General features: G+C 36.5%; 1 protein-coding gene across 1 annotated transcript; it reads right to left on the reverse strand.

Annotated features, from left to right (window-relative positions):
* Positions 1–8,044: 8,044 nt before the first annotated feature.
* Positions 8,045–15,339, reverse strand: dmbx1b (diencephalon/mesencephalon homeobox 1b). Its single transcript, XM_051897124.1, has 5 exons — positions 15,114–15,339; positions 12,335–12,497; positions 11,847–12,025; positions 9,927–10,299; positions 8,045–8,989 (listed from the first exon to the last, which is right to left on the reverse strand). Exons 2-5 carry the CDS (start codon positions 12,486–12,488, stop codon positions 8,577–8,579), a joined length of 1,119 nt encoding a protein of 372 aa, XP_051753084.1. The 5' UTR covers positions 12,489–12,497; positions 15,114–15,339; the 3' UTR covers positions 8,045–8,576.
* Between the last annotated feature and the right edge of the window lie 480 nt (positions 15,340–15,819).

Consider the following 15,819-nt stretch of genomic DNA (forward strand, 5'->3'; position numbering starts at 1 on the left):
GAAGTGTGGCACGTCGAAATGACTGCCATATTTCTCCTGTTTTACTCGCTTACATGCATGTCGCCCACTATTCACTGTTTTCCAAAGGCCACTGGGTGGCGGCAAGCCCGGGTGCGAGGGCCCTTTCATCGTTGGTTGCAGCTTTAATTAAATCTGTAATTTACTTGTACTTAAGTAAAAATTAAGCTAAATCTACTTAGTTGCTTTTAAAATCACAATTTGTTACTTAGTACTCCTACAATTTGAATTGATATTCAATCCTTTGACCGGCATTTCTGTAGCCAATAAAGATATCTGATCGCAAACAGACCAATAAAAGCCCTGATAATTAAACCAGAAAAAGCCGCCACTGCTGAACGTTTTGAAGCTGATCATAACAGTAGCTGAACACAGTGCAGGGGCGTAACTACAGACGGTGCAACTTGTTAAATATGGATATTTTTCTTACACAAACGCATCACTTCACTTCAGAAGGTCTTTATTAACCCCCCAGAGCCGTGGGGAGTACGTTTATGATGGATGAATGCACTTTCTTGAGCTTCAAACTCGTTGCCCCCGTTCACTGCCATTATAAAGCTTGGATGCGTCAGGATATTTATTAATATAACTCTGATTGTGTTCATCAGAAAGAAAAAAGTCATATACACCTAGGATGGCTTGAGGGTAAGTAAATATTGGGGTAATTTTATTGTAAAGTGAATTAATCCTTTAAGTACAAATCTTTAGTACTCTTTCCACCACTGCCGAATAAGTCTCATTTTATCTTTGCTACCCCTGTGTTATCGGACGCATTAGCACAGAATAAGTTATTCATACATATAGTAGTTGACTGTGAATAGGTTATTTTTACAATGCCATCGGTATACTGAAAACAATAGCTACTGCATGAGAAATTATTACTGCATGCACATTTAACCCTGTAAACATATTAAATAATAGTCCAATAGTCTCAATTATATTCAAAGGCCCAAACTTAGCAAAAATATGCAATTTGGTGCAGTTGCTGATAGTTATATGGACAAAAAGTAAGATGAAGTTCTGGTACATTGTAATGTAAATCAATGAGATTCTATATCTGCCAATAATATGTCTTAGTAAGATGGTATTTAAGTGCTTAGTCTTATGATCAAAGCTCTGTAGTTTTAATTTTAGGGAACAAAACATATAATGCAATGCAATACAATGATGATTGAGAGATGAACAAATAAATACTCTTCAAAAGCCTGTTGTATCATATCTGAGTCAAATATTTTAACATGGTTTTTCTAAAAAATAATGTTTGGATAATCAAAACCTAAGCTGCTTCAGTCCAGTAAGTGTTCATCTTGAAATACAGTGTAACTAAAAAATGTTATTCTGTTTTACTAAAAATCAGTAACAATTTCGTAGCAAAAAGACACATGAACCACGAGCTGAAGGTGGACATTTTTACAATTATACTAAAGGACTTTTACTTGCTAAAAAAAAATTCTAAACTATGAATCAGATGACAGAAGGCGTGTACAGATTGTGTACAAGGTCCTCAGCAAAGTTTTAATCATGTTGATCATTTAGAGGCCTTAGAAATGTGCGTATCAAATATGAGAGTAAGTTGAGTTAAGACATGTATGAGATTTAAATCTGCCATATCATGAGAAATTGAATTTTCCTTGATGTTTGGAAATGTTTGTACTATATGAAAACTTACTGTTACTTTCAGAACTTCCTTCACAGTCTAAAATGAGCATAAATAGTACAACTTAGCTGCAAGCGCAACTTGTTTGAATGCCTTGGACTTGGACCGCCCACATTGATATGTAAATAGCACCTATTCTGTATTCAGAAACACTTCTTTCACAGTGAGAAAATTAGGATATTACAGATAATATAATTCCTAAACACCAGAAGAACCAATGATAAAAATAAAATACTGGAAAGACCATGTGCAATTCTTGGTTGAGTCGTGAGTGTAAGGGAAAAGGTTCTATATAGAACCGTAAAGGGTTCTATTAGGCCCTGTTTACACCTGGTATTAGGATGCGTTTTGGTCGATTGGATCACAAGTGGACAAGAGAGACACATACCCGTTTACACCTGGTATTTTAATCCGTCTCTTTTGTCCACTTTCAACCACTTCTGTCCTGATTTCTTCAAGGGGAGGGTCTATGGGTGGGTAAAGGTATGTTTTTTTTTTCAGATCTTTCTATCTAATGGACAAAATAAGCTTGTGCAATTTACATATGAATGCGCTCGGAGATGACGGAAAAACATACGGAGAGCAGCAGCTTTCGTTTCTGTTCTAACAGCCGCAACACCATGCCGAACGTGGTGAATGTCTGTTAGAAATCAGGAATGGTGAAAGAACGTTATGCTTGGTACATTTTTCGTCTTCAAACCAAACTTGGGTCTTCAGTTTAAATCCCGTCTGGCTAGCGTGCTTCCATAATGTTTACTCATTAGTCAGTAGGCGGTCTTTTGTGGCTTTATGGATGCATTCGACCACATGAGAGTTTACACTATGAAAGCAATCCGGTCTAATGCATTTTCGACCACCTCTGGAAGTAGTCGAAAGTGGACAAGCTCAAAACATTTTACACCCCTTTTACACCTGTATTTAGCGTCGTCCACTTGTGTTCTGATCGACCCAAACTTATCTTAAAGGGGTGGTTGATTATGATTTGACTTTTTCAGCTTAAGCTGGTGTGTAATGTTGCTATTTGAGCATAAACAACATCTGCAAAGTTACGACGCTCAAAGTTCAATGCAAAGGGAGATATTTTCTTTTAAAAAATGTGCTGTTTAAGGCATACAACAAACAGCTGGTAGGGACTTCGAGCTTCTTCCTGGGTTAGTGACATCACTAACCCTAAAATGTACATAAACCCTGCCCCTGAGAACACACAACAAAGGGGTTGAGGCCATGTTGGGCTGCTTTAGAGAAAAGGAAGAGTTGTTGTTATTGTCATGCTGTCATTTTACACCGGACTGCTTCACAAACGAGGGTCAATTCAATGCTGGATTTGCACAAAATATTAACATGACGGCACATGCTAGTCGATGAGTTGAATCATCTCCACAGCAACTACATAAATTTATCCACTAACCATTCAGAAGCATCCAGTTGCATTCCAAAAGTTGTAACTTCTTCCTGAGTCTTTCCATCAGTGTCCGACTCCGGTTTGAACAATGTAAGGCTGAACACCGATTTTGGCTGTGTACGATTCTCCAAGCTTTGTTGTTGTTGAGCAACCGAAGCATGAGCTGTTAAAGCTCCATCCTCCTTTGGAAAGTGGGCCGGGAGCAGCAGCTCATTTGCATTTAAAGGGACACACACATAAACGGCGTGTTTTTGCTCACACCCGGGCAAATTTGACAAGCTATAGTAAATGATCTGTGGGGTATTTTGCTGAAACTTCACAGACACATTCTGGGGACACCAGAGACTTATCATCTTGTAAAAGGAGCATTATAGAGTTCCCTTTTAATACCAGGTGTAAACAGGGCCATAGTTTAGGGGTTCCCAACATCGGATCATTTAATGGATGTAGTTTTTAATTATTCTTTCATTTTAATTCAATTTAATGAATTAAACAGCTCATAAATGTAATTACGACCATCACATAAACATTTCACTAGGGGAAAAAATTTTGAAATAACCCATTAAACCCATTAAACATTATTATGCAATCTCTCCTTATATAGAAACTTTTTGGCATAAAGTGTTCTTTAAAATGTAGTTAAGAACCCTAGGGTTCTATATAAAAACCCACTGATCTTTTTTTTCTAAGAGTGTAGCACCTACAGCTCTGCAGGTCCTCCTTTTGTTTATATTTTGTAGCAAAAAAAAAAAAAATTAATACTAAGAGTCAGAGCTTGGAAGGAAAATGATAATGTAAAAAGCTAGCATTACAAGGGGAAACAATTTAAATAAAGTTTAGTTAAACTTTAAACTTAAACTTTTTTCCTGGCTCTGCACCCACTGAGATGGAGAACAGATTTTAAATGTATAAACTTTATAAATACTTTAAAATAAATGCTTGTTCTTGCAAACTCTCCAACCCCTCCTGAGTGTTAAAATCAGACACACCCCACTGATATTTCTTGACTTCTCTACTTTATGCACATCCAGCAAGGTTAGAACAAAACTCATACCATGCCATTGAAACAGCCCTTTTTCACACTCCTTTATGGTTCCTCTAAAGGTCTTAGCCGTGCAGCAAAGGAGAGCTGTCACTGGGGAACCTGAGCCCATTGATGAACTGACAGCCACTGCCAGAATATGATCCTAATCCTGTTCCCAGCATTCTTTAACCCACTGCCATCGCAGTACCGCCACATATTCAAGCAGCTGTCAACTCAGAAAATCCCTATAACAGAGCACAACCCTGATACACATCAAAGAGCTCAAGAGGACCTCAACAGCTTAACTCGCACACAGACGAAAAACACCCAACCCAAAAACTGCACTCACACATTTTTACTCTTACCAGCACACACTAAATAGTGGTTGTAACTGTCAAAGAAGAAATGTAACATCTTGTACTTGGCATAAAATTCATTTTATTGTGATTAATTACATTAATGATCACTAAAGCGGTGGTTCTCAGCTGGTTTTGCTTCAGGACGCGGATTTTATCTTAGAGATTTAGTAACAAAATAAAATCGAATATTGGAGTTTATTAATCCTGACATGCATAGAACCCAAAAATGTGAAATTATTAACATGGCATAGACTGAATAAGAAAATTGACATTATGGTTATGCACTCTTTTTAATGGTTTCAAGGGCCAATAATTCAAAACATGTTTTTTTTTTTTTTTAAGCTGTATTTCATGTAGTTTGAAAAGTATTATTTTCTATGTTAAGTAAAGTAAAGTTCATTTTCTATGTTTTGTGGTCACACAAAGAGTTTGATTAGAGAGACAGCCTTTATAACAACAACATTTTTGGGAAGTATTTTCTTCTCCCTTTCAGTATTGTTTTAGTACCACTGAGGTAGGCTACTTTTTTTAATAAATATTTTATTAAATAGTTTTTTAAAAATATCTATAGTTTTTATTAATCTTTATTTCAGTTTTAGTTTGTTATTTTAGTACATCAAGCTAAACTAAATGAAAATGCGAATTGTTACCTTGGGAACTATGTAAAAATATACATTTAAAGGTAGCCTACACTATCTTTTGGCCCTCTAGCGGTTAAAAACCAAAACTGCATATATTTTGCGGAAGAATTTTGTTTTGTTTGCGCTTCAGCTTTATGTTACTGTACGGATGAATATGGTTCTTTGTTATAACGAAAGAGAGAGAGAAATTATCCTACTGCTCATGAAACATTCACTACTAGGCTTAAGAGATATAACCAGTTTAGACTGAAAGGATCTCAAGCTGACTAGCCTAAGTCATTAGCCTAATGTAGCAATACCCATTAACAGACATGGTACTTCCTTGAAAATAAATTCCAGCACAGCGCAACAACAACCATAATGAAATGACCCTTCACAATAGATAATGCTTTACAATGAACTCTGTTAGAGAGCTACATACGGCAATTTATCTGTTCAATAAAATACCATACTCACCTGTTAAGTAATAAAAATGCCATTTCCGCGTCGCTTTTACCACATTTTATATGCCACTCCCACACCACACACACGTCAAAGTAGCCGAGCAACTTTTCTCTGTTTACGGGAATGATGAGACATGCACGGGCGAGTGACTCACGTACACCATTTCCCATGAAAACCATCCCGACTGGTCTAAAATATAAACACTTTTAATAGGCTATTAACCAAGACCTACGAAGCTCCTGTTTGCGTGTTCTCTGTTTAAGAGCCGACATAAACTGAATACAGATATGTAGATTTCACGTAGCGTTTTTGCATGAACTATGCATGAAAAATGCATAGAATCATAGAAATGAACATAGAAAATGACATATTATTTAAAGCAGATTCTCATGATTAAAATGAACCCAAAATCATAAAAATACTTGGCCAAAAACATGTCTCTCATCTTTCCGGGATGCAACGTGTTATCTAATGATTCGGGAACCATCCATGCTCGTTTTCCAAAGTGGAATAACACAAAACAAAAACTACTGCCTTGATCATCACGAAATTGGTGTCATTTGAAAGCTTAGAGTCTGAACATTACAATGCATGTAGCCAATTCGATTAACTCCTAAGTAGTGCTGAGTTATTTGTTGATAAATAGAAAAAAATGTTTTCATTATTTAACTAAAAACAAATATTATTTACAGCAGATTCTCACGATTAAAATGAGCCCAAAATGAACATAGTCCATTGCACTGATCACTAGATATTCCTCGTGGAGGAATAATTTTAAAAATGCCCATTAGGGGGCGTAACAAAAAGGCAACCTTCGTTCCAAATGCTGTAACTTTTAAGTACTTTATGCTATCACCATAAAATTTGATCCAGATGCAGCTCACATATAGGAGAGCTTCACCAAAAAAAAGAATTTTTCTCCGATCTTATTTCCTTCCTGAGTTATTGCATGTCAAATAAGAAACATATGAAAAATTATAATATATATATATATTATCTTTTATCAGCAGTTTCTCAGCATGAAAATGTCAAAATGTAATGTAATTTATATTTATAAAGTGTTCTATCAAATGATACCTACCTTTTGACTTACCTTACTATAGTTTTGGAGTTATGAATTTTTACTTTTGTGTATGTCGCACAGAAGAAAAAAAAAACTCTAAAAATGCTTTCAGGTCTTAAAGGGTTAAACAGTGAATCGGGGAAAGACAAAAAACACATTTTGGAAAAAGGATTGATGAGGTATTGACCCATTATTTAAAAGCTACATTGTGTACCTTTTACGTTTTGTATATTTTATTTTAGTTATTGTTCATTTTATTTTAAGTAACAAAATGTTTTTTATTGTTTTAGTTTTAGTTAACAATAATAACCCTGCTACCTTTTAAAAGTTAATAAGCCTATACTTATTTTGTCCTATTTATGATTATATAGCCTAGTTAATTACATTTTATTGTTTGTATTTAGCATTTTTTTTTTCAGTGCTGTCTGTGACACACCATTTGAGAACCAGTGCATTAGAGATGTTAACCATTAGTATGCTTTTGTTAAAGATCTTGTCTTCTCTCCCCCTTTTCTGTCTGGAATGAAAATGAAATCCATGTTTTTAAAATTCACTGGAGTGCCAGCATATAAAGTATGAGCTGTTAACAGGTGTCTGAACATGACATGTCTTCGCACCCCATTCCTCTGTTCTTCCTCAACTTAATCCACTGGTATCCTGACCCGTGCTAATCTCCTTACTGCAGAGAGTTCTGCTTCAGAGCTGCCAAACCTCTGACAGGTGGGTGGCGACGGTCTCGTCCAGGGTGATGTGGGTGATGGACTCATTTTCTGCCACTGTGTTTTAAGCTTTTCACTGGATCTGTTATCAAGATGAACATGTATGCGGAAGAGGGGAAAAAACAGGCAGGGAAAGGGCACATATTGAGAAGACATTTCATGTCTGTGTTAAACAGGTTGGGTTTGCCATTTATTTAGTAATGGTGTACAGGTAAAGCAGTGCATATGGATTAAAAAAGATAATTTTAGAGAATAAACATGAGAAAGGAGCACGTCTGAAAATCTAATCAAAGTGTCTTGTGTTAGATTTATTTTAATTAATTCTTTAAAATTAATTTTAGCTCAGTGCTCTGTTGTAACTCTTCTTCCACTGACTATAAATGTCTACAAGTATTCATGTAATTTAATTATGATTTTAGCCTTTTTAGAGCTATAGCTAATGTTAAATACCATTCTTTTTAACTAATTGATGATCAATTTGACTTCTGTTGCAATTACTCTTAAAATTACAGAAATTTAAAGGATCGTTTTTAAATTGTGGAACTGTATGATAATGCACGATTATTCTTATATTAACTTTTAAAATAGCAGGATGAAATGAATGTGACTCTGTGACAGAAAAAGTGTGTGCATTAACATCAAATACAGGTGGAACAGAAAAGAAAAAAATTAAAAATCTGAAATATAGACTCAACACACAATAAAGCTACTATTACAGACAGTTCATATATGTGGTTTATTCCCTTTCATTTCACTGATAAATTACTCACATTTATTTAAACAATTCAGAGATATCCAATAGACTCTAAAATGACAAATCACATGGCATGACATCAGGAACATCAGTCCAGGTGATGCTGAAGTCTTTCTGATGTTTGCAGAAGCTTCATCCATACGTTTACGTCCCTTTATAACATTCACAGACAGGGAAGACATTTAAGCATCTCTTCAAATATACAAACAGGAGGCTTCACTAACCTTCTACTAAGGCTGTGGACCTGAATAAGCTTATTTACAGAGACAAATGAATTAATGTGCTCTTTTTTGCATTTCAAAGTGCAAAGCAAGGGGTGTTTGGAAAAGTTTAAAACCTCTGCCATGCAGCCAGACCTAAACATTTAAAAGTCATCCAAACTTCTCCACTCCACCATGCTATATGATGATGAAACAGCTCCAGCTCAGCCAGCTGTCAAGTGATTTCAGCACACTAATGTGATTTAGATCCTGGACACAAGACATTGATCAGTGGTTAGTTTGGAAGCGTGTCCAAGCCGAGTGATGCAGCATGCTGCTTCGCCCTCAGACGCAGGTTTTCGATGCTGGTGGTTTTGCTGTTGAGGGCCGGTAGACCACCAGAGCCCTGCATCAGAGGGCTGCTCCACATCTGCTGGGCTTGAGAGAGTGTCTGGTAGTAGGGCTGACACGGCAGAGATCCCAGCGGAGACGCCATGTTCACGTTTACGCCCAGGTAGGGTAAGGAGGAGGGCGTGGTCACGTCGAAGGCGGGATAGTGCATGATGTTGTTGGTGGCGGCCATGTGCTGGCGAAACTGTTCCTGCAGACGGAACAGACTGAGAGGAGACGAGGCGTAGGAATTAGTCTGAGCCACACTGCCGCTGACGCCACTGGAAGAGGGAAGAGCCGGAGAACCAAGCGGCTCGTCTAGGGAGAGAGGTAGATGACAATTTAATACTGTTTCCATTTGCTTTCAACATTCTTAAAGATATAGTTCACACAAAAATGAATATTCTGCTATTTACTCAGCGTTATTGATGTTCCAAACCCATAGACCATTGGAAAAGTAAGCTTTTAAAGGGATATTCACCCAAAACTGAAAATTGTGTCATCAATTATTCACTCTCCTGTTGATAAAAACCCCCAAGACTTTGTTCATCTTTGAAACACAAATTAAGATATTTTTAATGAAACCTGAGAGATTTCTGTCCCTCCACTGAGAGTCCAGGTAACTAAAACGGATCTAAAAAGGTTATAAAGGCTTCGTAAAATGAATCAATATGAATCTAGCAGTTTAATCCCAATTTTTGAAGATATACGTTTGCTTTATATAATGAACAGATTTTCCCCAAATCTGTTTACATGACAACAATGTACTAAAAACTGTTTTCCCAAATTCGCGTTTTTGTAGTTTAAACGGAGACAATAACGGTATCGTTTTCAAAAACTTGCCATTTCAGGCCCCCCAAAGGCCTTTGTCATGTAAATGAACGGCCAAAACGTATTAAAAAGTTTTCAGTTTTTAGTTAAAAACAGTGTCGTGTAAAAGGCCCCTTGATTTAGGCTTTTATATAAACAATGACCAACGTACCCAGATTTTAAATCTATAGTGTAAATTCTGTCATCATTTACTGTTAAAGTGAATTTTTTTTTTTTTTTTTGGTGCATTCTTCAGTGTTTCTCCTTTTGTGTTCCCCGCAGTCACATGAGACACATGAGTTGTATGATGTGGGTGTGTAAATTATGACCAATTTCATTTTTGGTTGAACTAACCATTTAATTCTGGATACTACTTTAATCTATTTGAAAGTGTTTCCTTTTAAGCACTGTGAGAGAAAGATCATACATAAATAGCTATTCATACCTGATTTAGGGCTGATTGGTTTGCAAGAAGGTGAACTGTCATCTGTCGTCAGGGGTGGCCCCGCCTCTTTTGTTTCATCTTTGATGGACAACGATTCGTCCTCTCTGTCAGTCATGTCCTCAGCCCCTGACTCTGCCCCTGACTGTTCCGGTGAGGTGACATTCACCTCCTCACTAAGCTCACAGGGAGGAGGACACATGGGGCCACGCCCATCTGAAGGGGAGGGCGGGGCTTGAGCCTCAACTGGCGGAGCCTCTTCTTTTCCTTCTTCCTGTGCGCTCTCCATCCCAGCTTCCTTCAGCTGCTGAAGCTGCTCTTTCTGCAAGCTGCGCTGCTTCTTGCGGAACTTTGCACGGCGGTTTTTAAACCACACCTGTTAGTGTGAAGATATTGGTGTTTGTGAGTCTTTAAAGGCTGTCAAGTGAATCGTTGAATTAAAGGATTAGTTGACTTTAAAACTCACCCTCAAGCTATCCTAGGTGTGTTTGACTTTCTTCTTTCTGATGAACACAATCGGATTTATATTAATAAATTTCCTGACGCATCCAAGCTTTATAATGGCAGTGAACGGGACCAACGAGTATGAAGCTCAAGAAAGTGCATCGGCTGCATCCTTCCATCAAAAACGTACTCCACGTAATTCCGGGGGATTAATAAAGACCTTCTGAAGCAAAGCGATGCATTTGTGTAAGAAAAATATCCATATTTAAAAAGTTATAAAGTAAAAAATCCACCTGGCACCTTCTGTATTCAACTTACGAAGAAAGTGTAAGGACTCTTGCAGTTCAAAACGCTTACGCGACATCCTACGCCTTCCATATTCAAAAAGACGGTCTGGCAGAAGCTAGATATTTTACTTTATAACTTGTTAAATATGGATATTTTTCTTACACATCGCTTCACTTCAGAAGGCCTTTATTAACCCTCCGGAGCCGTGTGTAGTACGTTTTTGATGGATGGATGCAGCCGATGCACTTTCTTGACCTTCAAACTTATTGGTCCCGTTCAATGCCATTATAAAGCATGGACGCGTCACAATATTTATTAATAAAACTCAGATTGTGTTCATCAGAAAGAAGAAAGTCAAATACACCTATGATGGCTTGAGGGTGAGTAAATCTTGGGGTAATTTTCATTTTAAAGTCAACTAATCCAAGGCAAGACACCAGGTGAATAGGGTAAAAATTTTAACTGATAGATATGACCATACATCCACAATTCAGTAATCACAATACATTAAGACAATTGTTTTGTATTACAAGTTTTCTGAAATGTTATGTTCAAATATGCACAAATTTGCATGCATTTCCAGAACAGAAATCTCTTGCTTCATTTTGTTGACATATTAGCTAGCTAGTGTTAAAGATTTTTAAAGAGAGGATTTGGGATATTTCTTTAGCTCCATAAATCAGAAAATACTATCAACAGCAAGAAAGAAAAATGTTTTCACCATGTTTTTAGGGAAAAAATATAAAACAGGCAAATGACCTGTTTGAATATATGAACAAACCCCTTTAAAACCTTCAGAATATAGATAGGAATAAAACAGGAAAGTTTGGTGTATACAGTAAGTGCTGATATCTATTGTAATTAAAAGCTACAGATGCAAATAGATAAAATGTAATAAAAAAACTATTAATTGTGTATTTTGCATGTTTTCTTTCCATTTAGTCTAAAAGAAGACATCTCAAAATTGACCAGTGCATGAAAAAACAATGACTTTTGTCTGCAGTGTCTTTCATTAAGGTGCACAATATGTAGCATTAGTAATGTATAATTCTGCAAACAACTTGCAACCTACAAACCATAATTGTGTTGTGCACTGTCATCTTTTGGTTGCTTTTTGATCTTGCAATTATTTCCCAGCAGTTGTAGTCAACAAATCCCATTGGCTGGTGTCCTCACATGTTGTGAACTCACCTGCACTCGAGCTTCAGGTAGGTTGGTGCACATGGCCAGACGTTCACGCATAACCACATCAGGGTAGTGAGTTTTCTGGAAAGTTTTCTCCAGTGCCTCCAGCTGCTGGGCAGTGAAGGCTGTGCGGCTGCGACGTTGCTTTCTGTGCTGAGAGCCGTACCGCGCCTCCAAGATGATGTCTAAATATGCAGTCATTGAGGATTAAGAATTATGAAGAATTATGGCGAGTTTCATAATAAACATGTAAACTATCTGTCTAGTTTAGGGGTGTCCAATCCTGCTCCTGGAGGGCCACTGTCCTGCAGAGTTTAGCTCCAACCCCAATTAAACAATCAAGGTCTTACTAAGCATACTAAAAACTTCCAGGCAGGCATGTTGAGGCAAGTTATGTCTAAGCTCTGCAGGACAATAACCCTCTAAGACCGAGTATGGACACTCCTGATCTAGTACATCTGTCAAAGAATTTTACATTTCCGGTGAGCGGTTACCTGCCAGTCTCTCCGCCAGGGTGAGCGCGTGCACGGAGGGCCGGTAGTCGGGCGCGTGCTGCGCGTGCTGTGCGGCCTGTTGATGCAGGTTGTACATGGCGCTCAGTGAGTTCATGGCGTGCAGAGAGTAGCCGTTCACCCCGTAGTGCTGCATCGCGTCCCTCTGATAAACGACAATGCAGAAGATTACTTCCATGATGACTAAAATAATCATTTAACGCCTACGTTTATGAGTTCATAGTGCTCTGAGGTTGCAATGTTTCGTCTCACGTGTGATGGTCATAACGCTTAATTATATCCATAAAGAGACCAAAATCATGGAAATGATTCCACTACCTGAAAAAGAAATTACTGACCGAATTTGCACACAGTCTTAAAATTATTTTCTTTACTGGCATTGATGGTTCCACGAAGAACCTTTAACATGCACGGATCCTTTCCATTGCACAAAAGATTCTTTATAGTGGAAAATGGCTCTTTAGATTTTTAAAATGTTCTAAACACCAAGAAAAAAAAAATCTTCTATGGCATCACAAAAAAAAAAAAAAAAAAAAAAACCTCTTGGAACCTTAATTTTTAAGAGTGTAGGCTATAGGCATTTTTTTAAATAATGCACGTGCTCCACATGCATCTTATGTTTCACTATAAATACAGGAATTATTTATTTCTCACATACTTTATCATTTAATTGTAAATGAAATCATTTAGTTCCTTCATAAATAAAGGAATAATTATTTCATATAGGCTAATGTCTTTCACAGTGCATTGCAACAGAATATGACAAAAGTTGTAAACAAACAATATAATATCCGTGTGCGTGTTCATACATTTTTTCTTCATTTCTTGTAAAACACTGGCTTTTTTTTTTTTTTTTTTTTTTACATAGCTACGTATTTTTGCCGTATTTAAATTGTATCGAATCAATTTTTGTGCTAATTGTGCTTGGTATTTCTTTGTTTTTCTTTCTATCATTTTAAGCAAATACTAACTTTTGGACAACTTAATATTAGCCTAGCATATCGGTTTAGCCTATACCTTTTGTGTGCATTCACTTTTATTAAAGTGGAAAACGATAATCTTGGAGTAAAAAAAGAATAGGCTACGGAAAAATTGTTCTTTACATTTTTTTTTTAATTCAATCTGACAGAGCAAAAACAATTGCTATTTATTGTTGATGGCGTATGACACAATCGACACAATCGATGATGAATGTTTTCGTTCAGTTTGCAAGCAGCCGTGACAGTCTCTGGATGGAGTTTTGATAGGTCGTCTATCAAATTAAATGTAGTAGACATGAATAATTCGTTTTGGTATGTTGAAGACATTTTAAAAAGTGTATTAATTTTTGTGCATTCTCTTTGCAAAAACTGGGCTCGAGGGCATATTTGACTAGCTATATTCCATCTGTCAAAAAATGAAAAATCTCTTGAACTGCATTAATAAATAACAATTAGGTCTAATAGGCCTAATAATAATAATAATAATAATAATAATATGTATTGATAATAGAATAGCAGATGATTGAATTTTAATTTATTTTCTTCAGTAGGATTTTCCATCATTAAGCTGCAGTTTGGTCACCCTAATCGGTGATAATTGGCCACAGTCTAATAATCTCTTTATAAGTCATAATTATTTTTTAAAGCAAGAATAAGTGTAAGAAGCCTGAGGGTTTAGGATTTAGTCCTCACTAAAGAGCCCGTGGCATTTGTGTCACTGACACTAAATTCCCCAATGTAATCATATTCCAGTCACATGGGAATACTTTAATTCGGCTGAACAAAAAGTGCTTTGCTAAACATTTACAGTGCCCTCCCGGTGTTCAGCTCAATTGGTGCTCTTTCTGTCCGTCGTCGCCTCTGGGCTTCTGCTAGAGATGTATGTGTGCATTTATAAATGCTGGTCCCAGTTGGGCCGCGTCTAATGTTGGTGCAAATAGCTTTCATTACCAGTCTGACCTGATGGGACGCGAGGTGGTTTGTGTTTCACGGCACTTGGTGCACATTTTTAACAAGCCTTAACAACCCGCTACAATTTTCCCAAGACATTTTCATTAAAATAATTTTAGGCGTTTGACAATACTGTTTATAATAACTGATCACACCTTAAATATAGATACAGCAACATGTTTTTGTGTCTTCATTTTTTTTCTTAAAATTATCTAAAATAAGTTTCCATTAGCCTAAGTCATTAACAATCAGTATCAGTAAGGCTACATTTAGTAGGCTACATTTAGTTTTAATATAGCCTAAACTATATTTGAATATTTTTAATATTTATAAAATATGCTCCATATATAAATCAAAGTTTAGTAATTTCTAATCTGAATGTACACTAACTAATGATCTGTCGAACATTAAGCTACACTGTAAAATGTTTTGTTAGGTATAATATCCCAATTAAATTTTAAATTCAAAATAGCCTATTTAATATGACTGAATTGTCCTGATTACACTATTGCACCACCAGCCAGACTAATTTGTAAGGGTCCGATCATAAATAGATCCTCAACAATTGCACACTTTCACCACAGTTTATAATTCAATGTTTGTTAAAGTTATTATGAGGTTACCATTTAAGCCTATTAAAATAGACTTTAAAACTGTCAGTTTCAAGTCTTTAGGACCTACGTCAAATGTATTATGTCTAAAATAAAATGTTAAATCTCATTATAAAGCAATTTATGTTATATGTGTAAGTTAAAACAGATAAACTGATGAAAGCGGTTTTTAAAAATGATTTTTACGGACTCAAATGCATTTTAAAAGCGGTTACTCACCTCTCTGAGAAGTTTTTTTCCCCTCCGAACAGTAACAACAAATTAGCTGACAATTTGCGCAACTGAACAGAAGAGATTTTTCCCAGTCTGTCTGTAGTTTAATATCCTGTTGGAAGTCCAAAGTATCCGATACTGTTTACAACCGCTCTGTTCTGAAGAATGTTTGATGTTAGTCCTCAAAAAATACAGCCTCCGCGAGTCAGAGCTCCAGCAGCTCCCGCCCATCGGCCAATAAGGAACGCGGTGAGATCACAGCGGAACCCGATTGGCCAATTTCGCTGTCAGTCAGAGGTTCTCCGTCACATTCAGTTCCTCCAGTTTTCACGGGTTCATACTGACCTGTGCAACGGTATGCTCTTTTCATAAATATATGACGAGTGACCGAATCAGTTAGGAAAGAATTATAAATAAATATTAAATTATAAATAACAATTTAAACATGTCTAAAATATGCTAGTTAAAATGTTTTTAAACATCTAAAAGATTTGCATATTAGGCTACATATATGCTCAGGTAGAATTTTGAATGAATGAATATGATTTATTGAGAAAGGTCAAAAACAAATTTCCTATTTAGGAACAGTAGCCTACAAACTAAAAAAAGAACAATTGTGACACATTTGTAGTGATTTCCAGGCTGCAATCTGAATTATGAAAACGTGGAGGGGGAAAGAGTTGTAAACTAATTCACTGCCTAGCCTACTATT

This window comes from Ctenopharyngodon idella, chromosome 6 (assembly GCF_019924925.1).
Source record: "Ctenopharyngodon idella isolate HZGC_01 chromosome 6, HZGC01, whole genome shotgun sequence".
NCBI classification, from domain to species: domain Eukaryota; kingdom Metazoa; phylum Chordata; class Actinopteri; order Cypriniformes; family Xenocyprididae; genus Ctenopharyngodon; species Ctenopharyngodon idella.

Bases quoted from the DNA above. Each gene is read 5' to 3' on its own strand.
- dmbx1b (XM_051897124.1), bottom strand. From the start codon at position 12,488: ATGCAGCACTACGGGGTGAACGGCTACTCTCTGCACGCCATGAACTCA. The intron at 10,300-11,846 runs GTGAGTTCACAA...TCACACTAACAG, and splicing joins TACCTGAAGCTCGAGTGCAG to GTGTGGTTTAAAAACCGCCG. The intron at 8,990-9,926 runs GTATGAATAGCT...CTCTCTCCCTAG, and splicing joins ACCAATCAGCCCTAAATCAG to ACGAGCCGCTTGGTTCTCCG.